The 19,971-nt window shown below is 36.7% G+C and overlaps 1 protein-coding gene across 1 annotated transcript; it reads left to right on the plus strand.

Moving 5' to 3' along the window:
* Positions 1 to 6,588: 6,588 nt before the first annotated feature.
* Positions 6,589 to 18,390, plus strand: LOC104545461 (zinc finger protein AEBP2; the record flags this gene model as incomplete). Its single annotated transcript, XM_010190608.1, has 3 exons — positions 6,589 to 6,794; positions 9,759 to 9,866; positions 18,204 to 18,390. Coding segments are annotated over exons 1-3 (487 nt in total), but the record flags the coding sequence as incomplete, so codon positions are not given.
* Between the last annotated feature and the right edge of the window lie 1,581 nt (positions 18,391 to 19,971).

The raw sequence follows: 19,971 nt of genomic DNA on the forward strand, positions 1-19,971 counted from the left end.
AGTCAGAGGCAATCATCTGTGGATTTGATGCTTTATGACTGGATTATCACTGTGTACTTTAGAAGAAACTGTTCCTGAAGATTCCTTACTTGCATTACATGCACTACACTTGCGTTAGTGTAGTGTGCAGCTTGATGGCTACTCAGTAGTGTTGGTTTTAGAGACCCTGCACTGTGTGTCTCTGCTCATTTTTAGTTTGATGTGTTGCAAGATGAGGTTATTTATTATAGGATCTGTCACAGTCATTTCCCTTGGTGTTAGCTGAAATCAGCTGGGTCCTTTGCTTACCTACTGAACATCTGGGGACTAGAAGCTAAGCATTCTCAGTGGAGGTGCTGTAGCTCTGAAATGAGCTCCTGTTGATCAGACTGAAGCAGTGCTTGTTGACCCTTAAGGGCATGGTATAAGGCCCATCTGTTAGGTCTGAATTTTGCCTGAGGGAAGGTTACTTCAGTTAAGGTCTAGAGGGAGTATGTTTAGCAGACATTGAAAGTATAATAGCAAATTGATTGGGCTTTTGTGCATGTGTTCTGTGCCTAGCTCTACTATTACTTCAAGTGGACAGTTGCTAATGGGCATTCATTGAAAGGAAAAAGGAAATTATGCTGTTGTTCTTTTGTTTTTCTTGATATTCCTTCTAGACTCTTACTCTCTATTCTAAAAAAATAGAACAAAAAAGAAAAAAATTTGGGCATTCCATTCATTAAATTAAATGGAAGGGATTACTTGCTGTAGTGAGGAAATTGATTTCCTTGGAGAGCCAAGCGTGTGTCAGGAATGGTGTGTGATACACCATTTTCTTCAATGCATTAAATCACAGGCTTGTTACATTTTCATACACACTTAGCTGTACACAACAATTAGTGCATAAATGTGCACGTGGTAAATTATGTGGTTTGAAATCTGTGCATTTTAAGTTGGGAATAGTTTGGAGATTTTTTTCCCTTTCTGGAAAATACTTGTATATACATGACTCCAACAGTGGCCTGATTTTGCTCAGATTCTTAAAGGAAAAGAGTAATCCAGGGCTTAAAGTGCTTGAAGAACTTCTTTTGTTTTCTATAAAGTGAAAATGACTTGCAACCTCTTGTGAGTTTTTAGTTATTTTTTTTGTTTCAGCTTCAGGATTGTTTTTAAATAGTTTGTACTGGATTTAACCAGCTAGATGCATTTGGTTTACATGTACATATAGATTGTGCGGGTACTAACCTTTAACATGGAAGTGATGTTAAAAAAAGTCTTAATCATCTTGGTTATTAAGACGTATTATTTCTTAGCTACTGGTAAAAATAAGTTCTGAAACAGTGCCTTTGAGATAATGATTCCTCTCTGTAAGCTTGCATTAGTGTTGCTGGTTAATAAACACACTTTAAATGTCAGTATCATTTCAAAGCTGTTGATCTCTTGGTAGAGGGAGAAATTGTAGGGTGAGGGAAAAAGGTCTGACTCTTCTGAAAATACTGTTCTGTGCTCTCATTTCTACCTTTCTGCGTTTGGAAGGCACTGTTTGCCAGGGTTTACAGACTTGGTGTGAGTTTAGTAAGGTATTTTAGAAAGGGATTCAGTTCTTGCCTTTAGAGCTGTGTTTTTTACTTCAAGTTGATTCTGGTGCTTGGATTAGGATGAAAGTAGGTATAACTCAAGTTTGAAGACGATGTTGTGCTTGCTGTAACAGTTTTAAATTTTAGTAATTAGTCAGCCTTTTGAATGGTGCTTCCTAAAAACAGCTATTGTATATGCAAGCTCTCTCCAGCAGTGACTGTTTTTGATTCTCTATTGTTTGGGCTGACCCCCAAGTTGAACTCTCTGAAACTCAAATGTCTAATGTTCTTCATCAGACTATGGTCTATAGATCCATTACAATAGAGCTGGAGCCTGCGTACAGCTTGGGAGCAAACCCAGACCTGTCTATCACTAGCAATAGGGGAATGCCACAAGTGCTTATGTTCTACTCGTGTCATTCTGCTTTGATAGTGGCAGTCGGGATTTAAACAGATCTCCCATCTGGGGAAAAAGGGCTTAGAAAAAGGCAGAAACACTTGCTTTAATTTTTTTATTAAAAATTTGTTTTGATGTCTTTGTTTTGTTACAAGTAGTGTGCCAGAATGTCTATGTTTTCCTTACTTTGTTCTGCTTTCTCCTCTTTGTTAAGACATTATTACCTTCCCACTTACAGGCTTTGTGGATTTCAGATGAGAAAGCAGAAGGATGTAATTTCCATTACTACCTTCCCTTTGTTAAGGAACTTTTTCCTCTCTTGGATCATCCCAAGCAGATAGAAAGTCAGATTGGATTGAAAAGTCCCATTCATAGATTGGAAGATACAGACAGTATTTTAGTAGTCCAGCCTTTCTTGGACTGAGTTGATGTGCTTCCACCCTTTTTGTCAGGAAAAGACTCAAGTGGACTCAGTAAGATGATAGAGTGGGTGCATGCATCTTGCCTGCTTTTATATCCAGTCCTCATACCCTTTCTGAAATGTGAAGAATCAGTAATGTGGGTGAATCAGCAGGTCTAACAGTGTTGCAGTTGAGTCTATGCAGGCTTGGCAGCAGCCACAGCTCTGGCTATAAAGCTTAGCATCATCTTTCTGCTTTATCTTGAACTGGCAGGTCAAGGGCAAGAGACTTCCCAAGTTGGTGTCTTCTCTGGTGCTATGTATGCTATCAGCTTTTCTCTGAAAAGCTTCCTGATGTTTTCTCAATGTGTTTGAGCTGTACAGGGCACTATGACAGAGAGGAATTATGTTTCTGGTCTTTCACAGATTCTGTTTGCAGCCTTTACCTCGTTCCTGCATGACCCAGAACTCGCTCAGTGAGAAATAGAGAAACTAATTGTAGATCCCAGTACTGTGAGGCACCTGATCACCTGAAATGTATTGGTTCTGGAGATGCAGAAGAGAAAACTAAGGAAAAAAAAAGTTTTACATTTTCATTTAATGGGTTATTTCTAGAGAAGTGTCACAGTAGCGGATTTCTTGCATTTTGGCAGAGCCTAACAACAGAACAGTTAGAAAGCAGCAGTCTCTTGTTGTGTGACTTCCAGCCATTTTGTTTTATAAGCAGTGTAGGTATTTTTCTAGTAGGTCCTGTTACACCACTGATATTTGTCTGTACTTTTTAATGTCTTACACAAAGTTCTTCAAACTTGAAGGAAGGCAGGTGTTCCTTGTTAAACAAAACACTGATCTGTTATCACTCACCTAGATTTGAGTTACTTTAAAAAATAAATTTAGACTGTCTTGAGTAGGTTATGGAATCATAGTTCAACATAACACTTAATCCTCAATTTCCGAGAAATGCTGTATGCTGTTAGATGGTTTAAGTGCTATGGGCAACCTTTTTTTTTATTCCAGTTCCTCTGATACTAAGTTTTTGTATCATGCATGCAACTCTTATCTGTTTGCCCTTAGCAAACACTTACGGTATTAGAACTAAACCAAGCAAACATTTAAACTATTATAAGTTATTGGTTTCTCATGTCATTAGTAACCCTACTTATTAGAAGATCTTTTGTGGGATCAGTATTACTAGTTGACTTTCACAAATTCTTTTCCAAAACCAAGAGTAATTTTTTACAGTTAGGATTAATTTTTTTATATGCTATCCTAAGTATTTGCATGCCTTAGACTGTAAAATTAGACCTATGGTTTTGTATCATAAGGTGGTAAAGGTTTGTTGTATTGCATTTGCAATATGAAATATTCTCATAGTACAGGTTCATCAGTTTGAGGGGTTTTTTTCATCTCTGCTTACAGAAATTAACCAGATTGCATGCCTGTGGACCAGAGAAACAACACACATGTGCATTACTGTGCATTTCTCTCCCCCCTGCCCTTCTTTCACATCACTCACTCTGGGTTATGTTTTCTCATTGCTTTTCAGCTTAAGATCAGGCTGTAAAACCAGGGACCCCTTGAGAGAACTAGGCTAAATACCCCTTCATAGTCTGTCCTTGTGGACACCAGTACCATTCCTCTTCTTAGTCGGAAGTTTGTTTGTGCCTATTTGTGGCGTTTTTGAGAATTGTGCTAATGGTGTCAGCAAATGTAGAAACTTGGACTGATTGTAAATAGCTTGCAAGTTTGAGCTCCTGTTTAAAGTAAGGATTGTGCTTTTGGTACCTTTCAACTGTGACAAAGTTAGGGTTGCTTATCCACGTGAAATGGTCTGAAGCAGATACTGCATGAGTGCTGCATCTGCAGTGCTTTGCCATCCTTGGTTCCAACAGGAAGTTGCTTAACCACTTATCTGTGTAACTTTACTGTATGTGACAGAAGTGGTCAGGCTATGTGCCATCTTGTATGCATTCAAACCTACTTCTAAATACTGATTTTTTTAATTTTTTTTTTTCAGAAAACTGCATTTGGTTAATCAAACTCAGGTGTGTGTGTAGTCACATTTCATTATTTATTCAGTTTTCCTATCACTCTAATGGTGAACTTTGCTTTCATAACACAGTTTTACAGTTTTTATTTTCAAGGATAACTTGTGGCTGAGGCATCAGCCAAGAAAGCAGAGGATGTCAGTCCTCCAGTTGCATCTATTGTGGGCTTAGCACAGTGGAAAAATTGGGATTGCTTGCAACGTATTCTTCATTTAAAACCTTTGACAATTTCCTAGAGGGATCCTAAACTGTTATTATCAGTAGCTGGTGGCTGTTAGTGCTCTTGGGACTGATAGTTTCTGCTCAGTGCTGGTTGAATTTTCTTGGAAGTTTCTGGTGAATATGAGGAGAACTTTTTGGGAAAGGCAGCAGTATGGAGCAGATTCAAAGCCATATCTGTAGGCTTCTGAGGGCCACCTTTCCTTTCTTTGCTAGTTGCGGATTGTGAGCATTTTATGTCATGAAAAACCGAGACTGCTTTGTGGGGTGGAGGGAAGTTGGAGGTGGGGAGGGATCATGGAAGGCTGTGTTTATTCAGGGTATGGAAAAGGGAAGAAAATAAAAATAGTGGGCTACACTGCTGTGTAGCAGTGAAGAGCCTGTATGACTTTCAAGGGTAGAAGGTTTTTTTTGAAAGTGGAAGGAAGGGGAAGCATGTGGCATTTGTACGATGTTTAGAAAATATGTATTTTATATAGTTTTACTGGAGTAAAGACACTGTTGAGAACATCTCTGAAGCTTTATAACTTAGAAAACAAAGGCCTAAGATTATTTGGTCACTTTTTAATAATAGAAGGAGACTAATGGGTTGGGAGAAGACTTTTAAGAGATCTGCGCTTGGAATATGGTAGTCAGCGTTTTCATAAATGTTACCTTGAGGGCATCTTTCAGATCAGAGTTTGATCATGAAGCCAAATTACTTGGGTAGGTAAAAATAAAGGTTAACTAGAAAGCATTGGTAAAAGGAATCTGTTTTGACTAAGGCAAGGCATTTTATAGTCATAAATGCAGTGGAATCCATGTGGTGGGTGAGGGTTGGAAATCTAAGCAAGGCAAACATCTATGATGATTTCAAAATCTATCACAGAAAAAAAGCTGCTAGCTGCTAGGGATTATAAAAGCTACAAATCCTCTCAAAGATGAGCTGTTCTGTACAGCTGTGGCTTTGTGGAAGACACAAAGATAAAGGTCCTAGAAAACAGTGGATAGGTTCACAAGGTACAAAAAGTACATCAGTAGCTATTTAATGTTTGTCCAAGAAGAACATCCCTCTACATACTTTTCGTTCATATATGGAAAGAGCACTCTGCCACTTTTTTCCTGGTCCTGTTTGGTACTTGCAGATACAGAGCAGAAAGGCTGATGAAAATGACCCCTGCTGGCCACAAATTCCCACTGCTGCTGCTGGCTTTACTGGAAAAAAAAAGGCATGATGGATCAAACCAGAGACGTTTCTAGCCCAGCATCCACCACTAACACTAGATGTTTTAAAAACAAACAAACAAAGTTCCAAACAACCCAAAACCTACCATCACCAAAAAACCCCCCAAAACAAAACTAAGCACCCCCCCAAAAAAAACAAACAAAAAAAAAACAAAACAAAAACCCCCAAACAACAAACAAAAAAATACACAACAAAAAAACCAACCAACCAAAATCCAAACTAAACCCAAAAAGTATTCGTTTAGACCATGCATGTGATAGATACCATGCTGGCGTGAGTGTGTGAGTACCTTAAGCCTTCTGTGGAACTTTGCTGCTGTATTCTTTTTAAGCATCTAGTGTTAGTGGTGGATGCTGGGCTAGAAACGTCTCTGGTTTGATCCATCATGCTTTTTTTTTTTCCTTTTTTCTTTTTCCTTTTCTTCTCTCTTGAGAAATAAAAAATAATGAATGACTGTCTAATGTACCTTAAAAATGACTGTGATAACCACATGAGAGTTAATATTCTGACAAGTCAGCGAGTGGGAGAATTTTCTATCCCTTTTGTTGCCGGTGTCCAGAAGAAGTTACACTGTCAAGTAATAGTAGCTCTTTCCTGACTGTACATTTGTTATAGTTATGGTGGTGAACCACAATAAATAGTAAGTTTATGTAAGATTTACTTTTCAACCTGTCTAAATATGTCTGAAGAAACTATGATTTTTACTTGCCCTGTTAACATGCAACAAATACGAACTTTCTCCTTTTTGCTTTACAGCATAAGCAGCACTATTATGGATGTAGACAGCACAATTTCCAGTGGACGTTCAACTCCAGTTATGATGAATGGACAAGGAGTTCCTGCCTCCTCTGCGAAAAGCATTGCTTATAATTGTTGTTGGGACCATTGCCATGCTTGCTTCAGCTCCAGCCCAGATTTGGCAGATCACATTCGCTCCATACATGTGGATGGTCAACGAGGAGGGGTTGGTGTTACTTTTTGCTTTCTTCCTCTTTCTTAGTTGCCAATATTTTACTCTTTAATGACAGTAGTAAACATTATGTTTTAAAATATCTGTTCAGTACCTAGCTGGTAACTAAAGTTGAGCCTTCAGCAGTCTGGCAGTCAATGGTGTCTTTTGAATAGATCAATTGATTTGGTATTCTCTGGTTTTAATTGAATGCCTAACTTTAAAAATGTAGTAAGTTCTTTTTAATGAATGCGTTGAAGCTATCAAGTATTTGATAAATATGCTAACTTCTCAATGTCCTGAAGGTGTTGGTATATCTCTAAGTGCTTATACTTGGAATTCATTTTCTTAAAACTATTAGTGTGTGTGTTACTGCATGTGAGCTCTGATGAAGTTATATATTGATTATTTTTATGAATGGAGTATCACTAGAGGTAAAATATATACAGCATGTATAATAGGGAAGGTGCGAGACTTGTTGACTTGAGAGGACAAATTATTCACAAGTTTAATGTTTCAAAACATCTTCCGGTAGAGTAACTTCAACTCTGTACTTAACTACCTGCCCCTTCCCAGCCTCCCAAATCACCTTTGCCTTGAGTATGTAATGTAAACTAAGTTTACATCAAACACAAGCAATCTGCCTGCCTTCAGTACTGTATGTTACAGCTCTTTAATTTCTTCGAGAGCTAATGTCAGATCTTAGCCTAGAATAGTCATCTTCTGACTTTGTCCTGTCACTTCTCCAGAAGTAAAATGTTAGGCCATTACACTTAATTTTGAGTAAGATACTTAAATAAAATGCTAATAGACCTAAATAAAATACTATTTTGCATTACCTTAAATAATTTATTACATAATTGTGTCAGTGAGATAGCTGTGACTCTGGCTGTATTTAGCTAATGTTTCTGGTACAGTTGAACTTTCAGCTTCATACTAGGTGACTTTTTCTTATTCCATGCTCTAAGCAGAATCATCAATGCAGTGAGGTGGCTTTTTAACCACCCATGAGATAATTTCTGTAGTTCACTTATTGGTTTATTAAAGTGTTATATGAATCCTGGATGAAATAATGGAATGGATGAGGTGTTGCCTGTATCCTGTGGGCTTTCACATAACTGCATCTTCAAGGATCTTTGTTATCCCATCCATGACCCCTTTTCTTTTCTTAAAAAGTGACTGGAAGATTTTTCAGGGTTTGTTTTTTTATTTTTTTTTGTATTTCTGTTCACTTACATTCCATGTGACATGATTTGTGGATATTTTTATTTAGAAGATGTTAGACTGTATTTGTCTTTCTGAAAGAGGAGCTTGTTGAAGCACCAGCTGTCTAACTGTTGCATTCAGTTTATGCTTTTATCCCCCTACTGGAGGAGGGGTTTTTTTTGTTTGTTTGGGGTTTTTGTTTTTGTTTTTTTTAGTTCTTCAGCTTGATGCTGTAGAAGGGGACTGATCCTGGCTGTTTGGTTTTTTTTTTCTCTTCAAGGATTTGTCTGCCACCTGCTGGTGGAGGTGTTTAAGTGGTGTTAGTAGTTACGTTCTTGTGGCTTTGATTGGATTTCTGGTATTACTCAACTACAGTGACTTTAAATTTGAAGGGAAAAAAAAGAGTAATAACTGCTTATTGATAACTTAAAAGCAATGTGATAAGCATCCTTGTATGGTAAAACGTGTATTTTCAAGTGAATACTGAGAAAATAGCTCCAAACCAAACCAGACAGATCCATGAAGAGCCCAGGAAAGTTTTGGGAAAATAATTTTACCTCCCAAAATTTTTTTTAGAAGTATTTCTGACTCAGCGTTTTGACAAGGGTCGCCAAGAAGTCTTGCCTGGACTTCTGATGGGTTCTTGTAAAATCAAGTACTTGGTTTTTGGAGGGATTTGCATCTCCACAATCTGTGACTTCATAGTAGTATGCCTTTGAGTGCCATGCAGTCTGCAGTTGCCGATGACAGTATTGGGACAGTTACAGAGCTGTGGCAGAGCCAGGAATCTCAGAAATTCAAGTTCTGTGGGTTCATGGGGATCTCAAAACTGAGGAGCAGCAATGATCAAAGGTTTAAGGGGTTGGGCCTTATGTGTCAGTAGATCTGAATCAGTCATACAGACATGCAGGGTTTTCCAGCTTTGTATTAGTATGCTGGGTTATCTACATATAGCAAGTACATAGCACTCCTGTGGCTGTTCTTTTGTTTTGAAAATACAGTCTTTTGGAGATTGAGTTTTTTAATCTCCAAATGAGAACAAGAAACTCGAATCCAATTAGTATCCTGCAGTCCTGAAAACCTGTATTGTGGACAGTACTGTTCCTGGGGACTGTATTTTGTTGCTACAAATCGGGGCTGTACCTCCTTTCACGCACAGACCTGTTGAGAAAATTCTAATTCAAGGCAAGTTCATTGAGCTTTTCTATTCTCTCAGTTGTAGACAGACACAATGAGAGGAGAGAGAAAAGCAGTCTGAGTAAGTTCTACTCCATTTAATGCACTATTGTGTGTGTGATTGATCTGTACGCTGGAATCACAAAAAACCCATAGACTTTGATTCCTATGAGAAATTGTAACTTCCTTCATCAGGAATGGAGTATAATAGTTTAATAAATGATTTTCTTTCTACATCTGCTACCCAGAAAATGTAAATTTGTCATTTTAAAATGGTCTGTCTTAGTATCTGGTGGATACAGATAGTGAGTGCAAACACAAACTCTTCAAAGTGGTTGCTGTGGCTCTCGATTGTTTTTATCTGCAGTAGGATCTGGTTTTTGGTATTTTATTTCGGTGACCTGCTTTTTTGAATACTTCTGAATGTAATTCATTTTTCCTTGATGAGACATGTGAAAAGTGATGCAAAATAAATGGTTATTGTTAAAAATTTTGTGAAGTGCTTTGTGTTGTGAAAACAGACTTCTTTGTTATTCTTATTTTTTTTCCACTGTTTTCTTTGGCTTGTGTAAACTTACCACATTTCTACTCTATTAGGTGTTTGTTTGCTTGTGGAAAGGTTGCAAAGTATATAATACACCTTCAACAAGTCAGAGTTGGTTGCAGAGGCATATGCTAACACACAGTGGGGACAAACCTTTCAAGGTAAGGTTCGTATATCATCCCTTATTTAAAGAGTGATTCTGTTATTTTTTCCTGACACATGATATTTAATTGGAAAAATGCAATCACAGGAAGATTTCTTAAAAAGCATCCAGTCAGCTGAGCCTTCATCTTTGCAGTAACTGTGGCCAGAGGTCCTGTTCTGTTACGAAAACAGGTGAAGATACACTTACTGCTTCTCAGTTTCTTGTAATCTATAAACGTTAGGGGAGTCTAAAACTAAGTGGTGCTGAAGTTTATTTTTTTGTGCATTTTCCAGCTGAGCTGCTTGCACTGTAGCAGTGAGATATTTTGCCTCATGCTTTACGCTTCCACGTTAAACTCTGGATCATGCTTGATGGTGTGCATTCTGTGCTTGAATAAGAGGTGGTTTTGTTAAAATTCAGTTGAAACAGTGAGTGACTATTTATGGTTAACTTCTCTGAGAATTATAAGGGAGTCAGGAATGCAGGGCCGTTGAGCTGACTATTTCCTGCATAGTATTTTCTAACTTTCTCTTTCTTTCTCCCCCTAATCTGTACCTGCAATTCTAGGTTTAGTAGTGTTTATCATTCCCATATCCACCAATCCGTTATTAATGAGTTGCTTCATCCTCTTATGGATACAGTTGGGGCAGTTCATAGCTGTCAGTCCTGGATCATTTGATGGTAAGTCCCACCCACACTACTTCAGACTGAAGTTCTCCTTCCATATAGGATATGAAAATGAATTAGGGTTTTTTATTAAGTTTAGGTAGAAATTTTATGCCTTCCTCTCCCCCAACCCTGCCTGGTTTTAGTCACAGTTTCTCTACTTCCCTCTCATTTTTGTTCTTAGGTAATATATTTTTTAATTTTTTATTTTAAGGCAATTTTATTGCTAAAAAATACTTTTCTGTTACAGTGATGTACAGAACAAGTAACTTCTGGAAGACATATTACTGTCACAGCAGTAATTGTGACAGAAAACAAAACTAAAGTCAGAACCTAGAGAGTAAAAATAGTGCATTGTAGGTGAAGAAGCTTTTAAATAAAGGTTAGACTTTTTTCCATACTGAGCTTTGTAGTTTAGTCTGAAAATTTGACTGAGAGTGTGAATAACAGCAGGAAACTTGCTCTTGACGTTACCATACCCTTTGTTCAAAGGAGTAAGGTTAGCTTGCTTGTTCTAGCAGCTTATCAAATCTTAAGTGTTAATCCTTGAATAAAATAAAATTTATAAAACCTCAAACAACAAAATAGTCATCAGAGGACACTTATACCTTAGGTCTTCTAATTTTGGAATTAAATATTTATATGCCTCCACGTACAATGGCAAGCTTTGGTCTTGAAAGAAAGGCTTTCAGTAGGGTAATTTGTATACTTATTTGATACAGAGCAAAGAAACTCAGTCTTAGAAACATTGGATTTAAAAGAGGGGATCATAGCTCAGAAATACCAGTAGTAGTTTTGAGTCTCTGAGTTACCTTGCAAAGTCAGGGAAGGTTGATAACCCAGTTCTTTGGCTAGGCTGGTTACAGCTAGAGCCCTGACATTTAAAACAATTGGTTCTAATAATCATCTTGTGTTAAGTATGTGTTGTTTCACCAGCTGATTTTCTGTACTTTCTGGTTGTATTAGAAGAAGAACAAAACACAGGCTAGGATTGCAGTAGTTAATCATCATGGCTCAGTGTTTGTCACTTCAGCATTTTTTTCCTACTGTTGTCTTCAGTCCTTGTTTGTTTTTTATCTCTGTATTTCTCAATCTGTTCCTGGGAGCTTTGAATGGAGGATAATTGTGGTCTGAATAGAATTTTGTAACATCCTTTGTTCCCCTGTCATTTATACTGAATATAGGCTTCAGGGCCCACATGAGGTAGCCAAGTATGTAAGTGTCTGTAATAGCAACCTATTAATTAACTAGCGCCCTTTCCTAACTTCTTTTCTTTTACAAGCTTTTGAAATCTACTGTGATACAAAACCACTTAAGAAAGTGTTGGATATTAGTCTTGATTGGTGCAAGAACAGCCATTACTAACTGTTTTACAGCAGTCATTCAAAAATGGAGCAAATGTTTCTGTTTGGTGCATTTAGTTGTTCTTCTAAATCTTAATTGCTCACCTTTTAGGAAAAGCCAGTTTTTTTTCAAGTCAGAGTTAGATTCAGGACCTCTTGTTCTTGATGGTTCCTGCAGACAAAATATCTCCCAAAACCTAAATTGCAAATGGAATTTCTGTTGCCTCATAAGAATACACTTGTGTTCTAGCGTAAGAGGAATCTGTCGTTTTAGAAAACCTGGTGAAAAAAATAAATAAATATCAGGATTTTTGAGGAAACCTGTAAAAGGCAGTAATAGAAGCGTAGCTGTTTACTGTTGTCTGAAGAACTGCTGTTCAGGATGTTTTTAAGAAAAGCGAAGAATGTTAGCCAGGAAGTGACAGTAAGAGCATGGAAAGTTTACTTTTGTAAAGATAACACTGTAATAATCTAATGGACAGAGAAGAGTAATAAATATATGGTAGGTTGCTGTATTCCTGTATTTCTAATCAGAATAAGAGACAAAGCTATTTTCTTAAATTGAAAGGCAGTTGAGGACTATTTTGGGCACAAAACTCTCCTTTGCATTAGAACTAGTTTGTTGAAGGATATTTCCCTATCCTGTCACCCTTTTGCTTGCAAGTGGACTCATTTTATGTAGCTGCCCATTTTGTGTTTAATTTTCTATTTTTGTAAAACACATGGTTTTGTCCTTTGATTAAAAGCTTTATCTGGCTGTAAATGAGCTGCTCTGCTTTCATGTTAAATGGTCTTTGTGGGTTTATGTGCCTTTTCCATCCATTCATATAAACTCTGCGACTGTGTAGTTCATTTGTCACAGAAATGAACCCACTTCTAAATTACAAAGGTAAAATGTTGCAGATTTTTGTAAGCTTCCTCTGTTTTTTCAGTTTGTGTGGTTTAGTGTGTCTCCCTCAGCATTAATATTATAATACTTCTCTCACAGAAAATGTAAATTTCCTTATGTATACATGTTTTTGAGACCTTTATTATGCTAGCTCCATTTTTACATGGTGCAATTTTCTGCTAGTGTATGTCCAGCTCATAAGAAGGAGACATTTTGTATCAGAGTAATCTGTTGAACCAAGGAAAAGAAGAGAAAAGTAAACAGCAAAAAACTTCCCTAGATCTTTGGGCAGAATTTAGGACCTCAGTTTGCCTTTAGTCATCAGATTGCTTTTCTGTTTATTTCCCCTTTTTTTCCCTAAGTTTTAATACTGATGGCCTTGGATTTCTTGTGGAACACATGGCTAGATTTTTTTGGTTGGTTTTTTTTGGCCATCATTACTATGTTTTGTTATTGATAGAGTATCTTTTCCTAGGTCCAATCACTCCACCAATGAAAAAGTGCCCATTAAATGAGACATAGTTACCGTTCACTGCAGCTATTTGTCAGTCTGTATTCAAATACTATTTCTGCAAAGTGTCATGCTTTTCCAGTCCTCCTTTTGGTAAGCACTGTTTCCTAGGTTTGTTTTGTCAAGAGGAACAAACAAACAAACTGGTCTTCCAGTGAAACATACTTTGGCCCAATGCTAGGTACTTTTGAAGTTATGCTACCCCTCTTAATACCTGAAGTTGATTGCCCTTGAGCTGCTGGAAGTTTTCTCTGCTTATTGCAGTCTGATTCTAGCCATCTTTTTTTTTTTTCTTCTTTTCTTTTCTCCATTATAGACATTCATTTAATATAGGTATTCTCAGAGCATATTTCTCTGGAGGCATTTGGTACATTCATATTTGTGTATGATTTTACATCCAGAGTTGAGAGAGGAAAAAACTAAACATTATTCTTTTTAGATCTGTTATTACATACATTTTGCAGCTTTTAAGAAGCTGGTGGAATGTTGTGGAGTATCCTCAACATGTAGTGGTGGCCCTGTCAAGTGTTCAGCAACTTAACTTTCAGGCTTTCAGAACATGTAGATGGATAGATCTAAAGGAATAATAAACTGCTGAGTAGGAAAACTGACACTGATAACTGTCTTTGGCAAGCTGAAATAATGTCTTCATTCACTTTATCTTTCTTGTTCTAAACTTGGCTGTTACAGATAATAAATATTTGAATAGCTAATGTGCTGTGACAACCTGTGTTTTCCAGCATGGTTTCTGGTACTCAAATTAGTTGAAGTAGTAATTGCCATGCCTTGTTGCTGTACAAGACATTGAAAGTTTATTGAAAACATATCAAATCAACTCTTAAAATTTAGTCTAGGTAACCAATTACAAGATGTTAGGCACAATGAAAGGACAAATGGTAGGGCTGGTGCAAAACAGTGGGAGTTTTTTTGCAAAATAACTGTATATAGCAATTTTCTGTAAATACAAGACTGCACGTGGGTATGCTACCAGCTGCTTTCACATACCAGTTCCAGTGGGTATGCTAGTAGTGTTTAAGATCAGTCACGAATGGTTTGCCTGTGTGAGGTAAATGCTTTCAATAACAATGAATGACAGTACACAGGTTCATTGAAGGCTTTCATCCTTTGTTTAAAAGGGGGAAATGAAAGTAATACTACAAATAAAATTTGGTATTCATTCTACCACATGTAACTTCCAGAATTCATTAAGGGGTGACTGCATTTGGTATGACTCTCTACTAGTAGAGTAACACTTGTTGCAATGTAGAAAACACAGCCAAGCAGCTTGAGTCCTCATTTGGAATTCATGTCTGTTGCTCTCTTGGCAGAATATCTTATATGCGATAGAGCATTACAGATGCAGAGAGAAAATGTAAAGGCATTCTGCCTGGACACTTAAATGATGAGACAATAAGAAGGTTTATCCAGATGTCCAAAATACTACTGTTAGCTTTATTGGAAAAAATACACGTAGAATATTCTAAAAAGGAGATTTGGTTATTTTGAATTTAATAGGAAAAAAAGTGCTGTATTGCTAGATCCTTTTACCGTTTGTTAAAGTCACTGCTGATTTACTGCCCATTAATAATGGTGGGTATGGGTACACTGGAGAAATTAAACTTTTTACGTGTTGACTTATTTTCTCTTGAAGTAACATATCCACCAATCCGGACCCAATCTATCATACTTAAAATTGAATGGAAAATTTTGAGATTTAGGTTTTGGGGGGGTAAAATGAAGAGATTAGTTTAAAGTTTTGTATAGTAGTTGAGTTTGATTTATTAGAAGCCCTCTAGATCTGTATAATTATCTGGTGGGAAGCTGATTTGGTGTGACTTACCGTCCAGAGATCCTGAAGTGACAGCCTGAACTGCTCCTTTATCTTTGGAGAGAAGAGACTTTACCCATTAGTAACGGATTGCTGGATATATTATTTTAGAGAAAAAAAAAGAAAAAAACAGGTAAGATTTCTCTCCTCTTTACTATTTCCTGTCTACTACAAAGATATTTTGTGTCATCTTTGATTATATGGACTGATGATTATTTGATGACATGATTAAGTAGTCTCAAACTATACAATATCTGAATGTAATGATTTCTGCAACTATTTCATACTGTGGCTGCAGGCTCTAAATGGGCTTTTTGGAAAAAAATGATTTCTAGTTAAAGTTACATATATTGAAGTTTTAAGGATGCTGGTTTGGGGCTTTTGAAGGTAAAACTTCAGTAAAGCAAGAAAAGTAAGTGGTAGTTTCTGTAAACCTGTATAAAATATCTGATTGGGTTTTTTTGTAAATGACTAGACAAAAGTCAAGTTAGGACATTGTGAGTCAAACTGCATTTTGTCATAAACAGTGTTTCCCATTTGACAAGAAATACAGTTAAGCCTTATGAACTTGTGTTTTAAAAAGTTTGAAATGTTCTTGACACAAGTTCATGTGTTAATTTCAGAAGGTATTGCCTTTTGATATTATACTTTAATGAAGTTGAGATATGTTAATACGTGCACTGTACCAAGTCTAGGTTATTTTTTACCTCTAGCAGGCATTGGCAAGACAGAAATATTAATTACTCCGTATGAACTTCAGTGTATGGGTTGGTTTTGTTTTGTTTGGGTTTTTTTCCACCTTTTTTTCTGTCAGTGTTTGTAGGATCAGAAAGAGCTAGAAGCTGAAGACAGGAGCACCTTAATGAAAATAAAGCCTAAGTGTAAATTTAGTTGCTTAGTTTAGTTTCATGAAACTGCTTTTATGGGTGAGACAGCTATTTCAAGGACTTCAAAAATGGAGAATATAAAGAATTGCTTTGACTAATGCACACATGTATTTTACTTGTATCTGTTGATTGTGAGTTTGATCATGTTTAATACTGCTAAGGGGATCAGGTTCAAGGTCAGGTTGGGTGGAGCTTTGAGCAGCCTTATCTAGTAGAAGATGTCCCTACCCATGGTAAGGGGGTTGAAACTGGATGGTTTTTAAGGGTCCCTCCCAACTGAAAGCTTTCCATGATTCTATAAGGGTAAATTTTAATTCAGTATTAATTTGAAGTAATAAATATTCCACTGAGGTTACCATAGTGTAAATGAGATCAGGAATTTCATAGATGTGCTGGGATTTCTTATCTTGTAAGTTGCTACAGTATAAGTATACAACATTGCTATTGTTTGAATATGGGAAATTACATGGGAAAGTAAAGAGGTGTAGGCAGGTTTTTGAAAAAATCTTCACAATTCTTAAACTGTTTATTAGTGGAGAAGACAGGAACAAGTATGGTGTGAAGGATCCTGAAGCTTTTAGCAGGAAATTATATGTTTGTAGTTAGCTTGGTACTTAGAGGAAGTTAGGGAAAGTTTTCTAAGGTGTTTGGGTTTGGGCTTTTTTTTTTTTTTTTTTACTCCCTGAGGCTTACCCCCAAAACATAAAAGGCAATTAAAAATGTGAAATATGTCCTCTTATTTTTTGTCTTTTATGGTCTCGAAATATATATACGTATTTTTAGTCCTTTACCAAGTACTAAGCCCCTGGGGATAACACAAGTTTTTTGTATTCATGGATACTTGTTTTATGATGATCATGGAAATGTCATTTGCTAGGTCTGCAGCACAAATAGGTTTTTCAATTCTGCAGCCACAGTTGGAAAACAACAGTTGGGGTTTAGGGACAAAAGACATACTGAGTGGTGTTCTCCTGATGGTTTTTTCTTCCAATCAAATGTGCAGACTTGGGGCACATTACTGTAAGACCTTGCAAATTCATCCTTGGTCTTCAGAGAAAACTTAGCACTATGTACATAGTTGCAGCATTACTCATTCCCAACTCCTGTTGGAGCTGCCTCATCAGTTTTCTGTGAAGGGAAGTGCTAGAGAGTTACAGGTGAAAGATTGGGGAAGGAGCAGAAGAACAACAGCTTTCCAATGGTGAAGACTGGTTTCTTGTTATTGGCTGATAACTCATTTGTCCTACTGCTGTTCTTGGATCAGGAGAAAAATTGATCATGTGGATAAACAGTTCCTTGCATCCAATAATGGAATGCGTATCTTAAAATCACTTTTCTATTACCCTTCTAAATTCAGAGCACAAGAGAAGGTTTGTGCCTCTATCCCCAACACTATTATTTAAATACTCATCTTGCAAATGAAATAATTGTAAATAGAAACAAATACTTATAAAAATACCGATATTATTGTAGCCAGTTTGAGCTTAATTGCATTGATCTTGTGATTTCTGCGTTTCTGCTTAATTGTTAGACCTTTTATCATTTTTCCTTCTTGAGAGAGAGAGGCCTCTCTTGAGAGTTTTAAGAAACTTTTTAAGTTTCTTAAAAAGTACTGAGCAATAGTAGCATCCCAAAATAAATTCATAAATAGTTGTTAATACAACTTTCAAATTACTGAAGCTAAAGTTTTAGGCAGAACTATAGGATAACTGTTTATTGTCTTTGTATAGCATTTTCTAAAAGCATTAAGCTGTTTCAAATTTAATGTGTGTAGGGATGAATTGTTTTACTTCTGCCTTAAGAAAAAGGAGTATGTGAGAGTTCACTACTGTTATCAAATGAAGAAGATTGGAGAGCTGTTGAGAAATACAGAATAACAGTGCAGTATTTCGAAGACAAGGGGATGTTGGTCTCTAAGGGGGAAAGTTCTTCAGAAGCATTAGTTTTCTGTGGAAAGAGTTTGTCAGTGCATTGTCTGAGATTGGTTTTATGCTATACAACATTATAGAATATAGTGTAGCATGGAAAAAGATGAATAATTCTTGAGAGATAAAAAGTTCAGATATAAATTTATTTCTTTTAGATTGTTTTTAGTTTCCTTTTTAAGAACTGCGTGGTCGTTAAGAATTTGTCTTCCTTTTAGTGTGGTGGAGGTTGAGCCAGAAAAGTCAAATGAATGAGTCCCACATAGCACGCTGATACAGTTGTTCTGGATTTTTTTCTCATTAGTGTGTCGTTGGTGGGTGCAATGCCAGCTTTGCATCTCAGGGAGGACTTGCCCGTCATGTGCCCACACACTTCAGCCAGCAGAACTCTTCAAAAGTTGCTAGCCAGCCAAAGGCCAAAGAGGAATCTCCATCTAAGGCTGGAATGAATAAAAGAAGAAAGTTAAAGAACAAGAGACGACGATCATTGCGTGAGTATTTCCAGAAGTAAAAGTTCTTGGCAGTTTTCTTAAATAGGAGGTTTCTCTTCAGTGTGGATGTTTCTCTGCAGATGTGGATCTGGTAGGGTTGGTGATCTGTAGCATTTTAGAGTGTCAGCATCCCTTGTCATGGGAGTGAAATATTTCCACGTTCTTTCATGTTCCTTTTTAGGGTAAAGGGTTTATGCATTCATTAGAAAAGATCAGTTTTCTATGAGCAACAGTTTCAGCTTACAATTTAAAGATGCTTTTCACTGCCTTTTGTTTACTGAGTATATTACTGTTGGAAAATGTTGTGTTTAGTGATTGCGATCTGAAGTTCAGTACTGCAGACAGAGATTGCAGATTCATATAAATTAGAGATAAATGCATATTATATGAGCTCTCTTTCAAGCACAACATTTCATTAGCTTAATGACAGTTTTATAAGCAGAACGAAGTTTTAATTCTGGGCAGATTTGACTTATGTTTTTTAATCTCTCTCCATGCAGTTGATGTTTGTTAAATTGCTGAGAATGTGCTGAGAAGTGTGGTTTATCATTTCAAGTGAAATTTTTTTCTTCTGGCAAGTAATAATCACTTACCCTGTACCTTTTCTAGTCCATTTTGATCCAGCTGTTTTATTTCTGAGCTGTCTTAGTATTAGACTAATAAGCCTGTCATATATTTAGGGATTCTAATGTACAGAAATTGTTAGGAAAGACTGTGCAATTGTTAATAACTTTGTTTTACAACTGCTTTGGATGCAAATCTCCAGTACTGAACTGATTATTTACTAATTTTAAACTGTTACTGTGGCAGTTGCATTTTAGAGTAGAGACGTGGAAAAATCTATTTAGATTTTTTTCTTACTAGTATGTCAACAGCCAAAGAAAAAACTTCCATTAATTTTTAACTGTGGTGTAAAGCCAACCTTACAGTATTGGAGAGAAGTGCACGACACTTGTTTATGAACCACTGGACCTGTTACATCTTACACTGTCCACAGAAATGGAGCTCTCTTCATAAGCAGGCAATTATTTCAATCATGTCTCCCAGCCGTCGATAGGATTTTAGTGTTACTTTGCTAGGTAAGCAATTATAGTCTTACTTTTCCCAAACTTTTCTGTGGCAGAACACTTCACTGTACTGATCTTTCTGTTCCTGTGAAGAAATACAGTTACCAGTTACTCAGATGGTACTGCACCAACAAATGAACAGATTAGTGGTCTTATGTGATTAGTCTATACCATGTGATTATTCTTATCTCAATACCTCATCTGTGTTTTAGGCAACTGAAATTTATGAAGCAGTGGTCATGGTTCTGCCTTGAACGCAAAGTCTGTCCTGGAAAGTTACAGTATTACCTAGAATTCTGAAGAGTGTATTTCCTGTGTCTGTCTCCTGCACTGTATGACAATTATGCATTTCAGTGCTAGAAGAGCCTCTGTTTACTTTAGTTATGGTGACTTTTTTTTAATGCTTAAGTATTCTTTAAATATATGAGAGCAAGTTATATCATTAAGTGTAAACTTGAAGAATTTAATTTTAACACTGAATCACACAGAACCGCTCAGTTGGAAAAGACCTCTG

The sequence above is a fragment of the Mesitornis unicolor genome, unplaced genomic scaffold (genome assembly GCF_000695765.1).
Source record: "Mesitornis unicolor isolate BGI_N332 unplaced genomic scaffold, ASM69576v1 Scaffold33268, whole genome shotgun sequence".
Taxonomy (NCBI): domain Eukaryota; kingdom Metazoa; phylum Chordata; class Aves; order Mesitornithiformes; family Mesitornithidae; genus Mesitornis; species Mesitornis unicolor.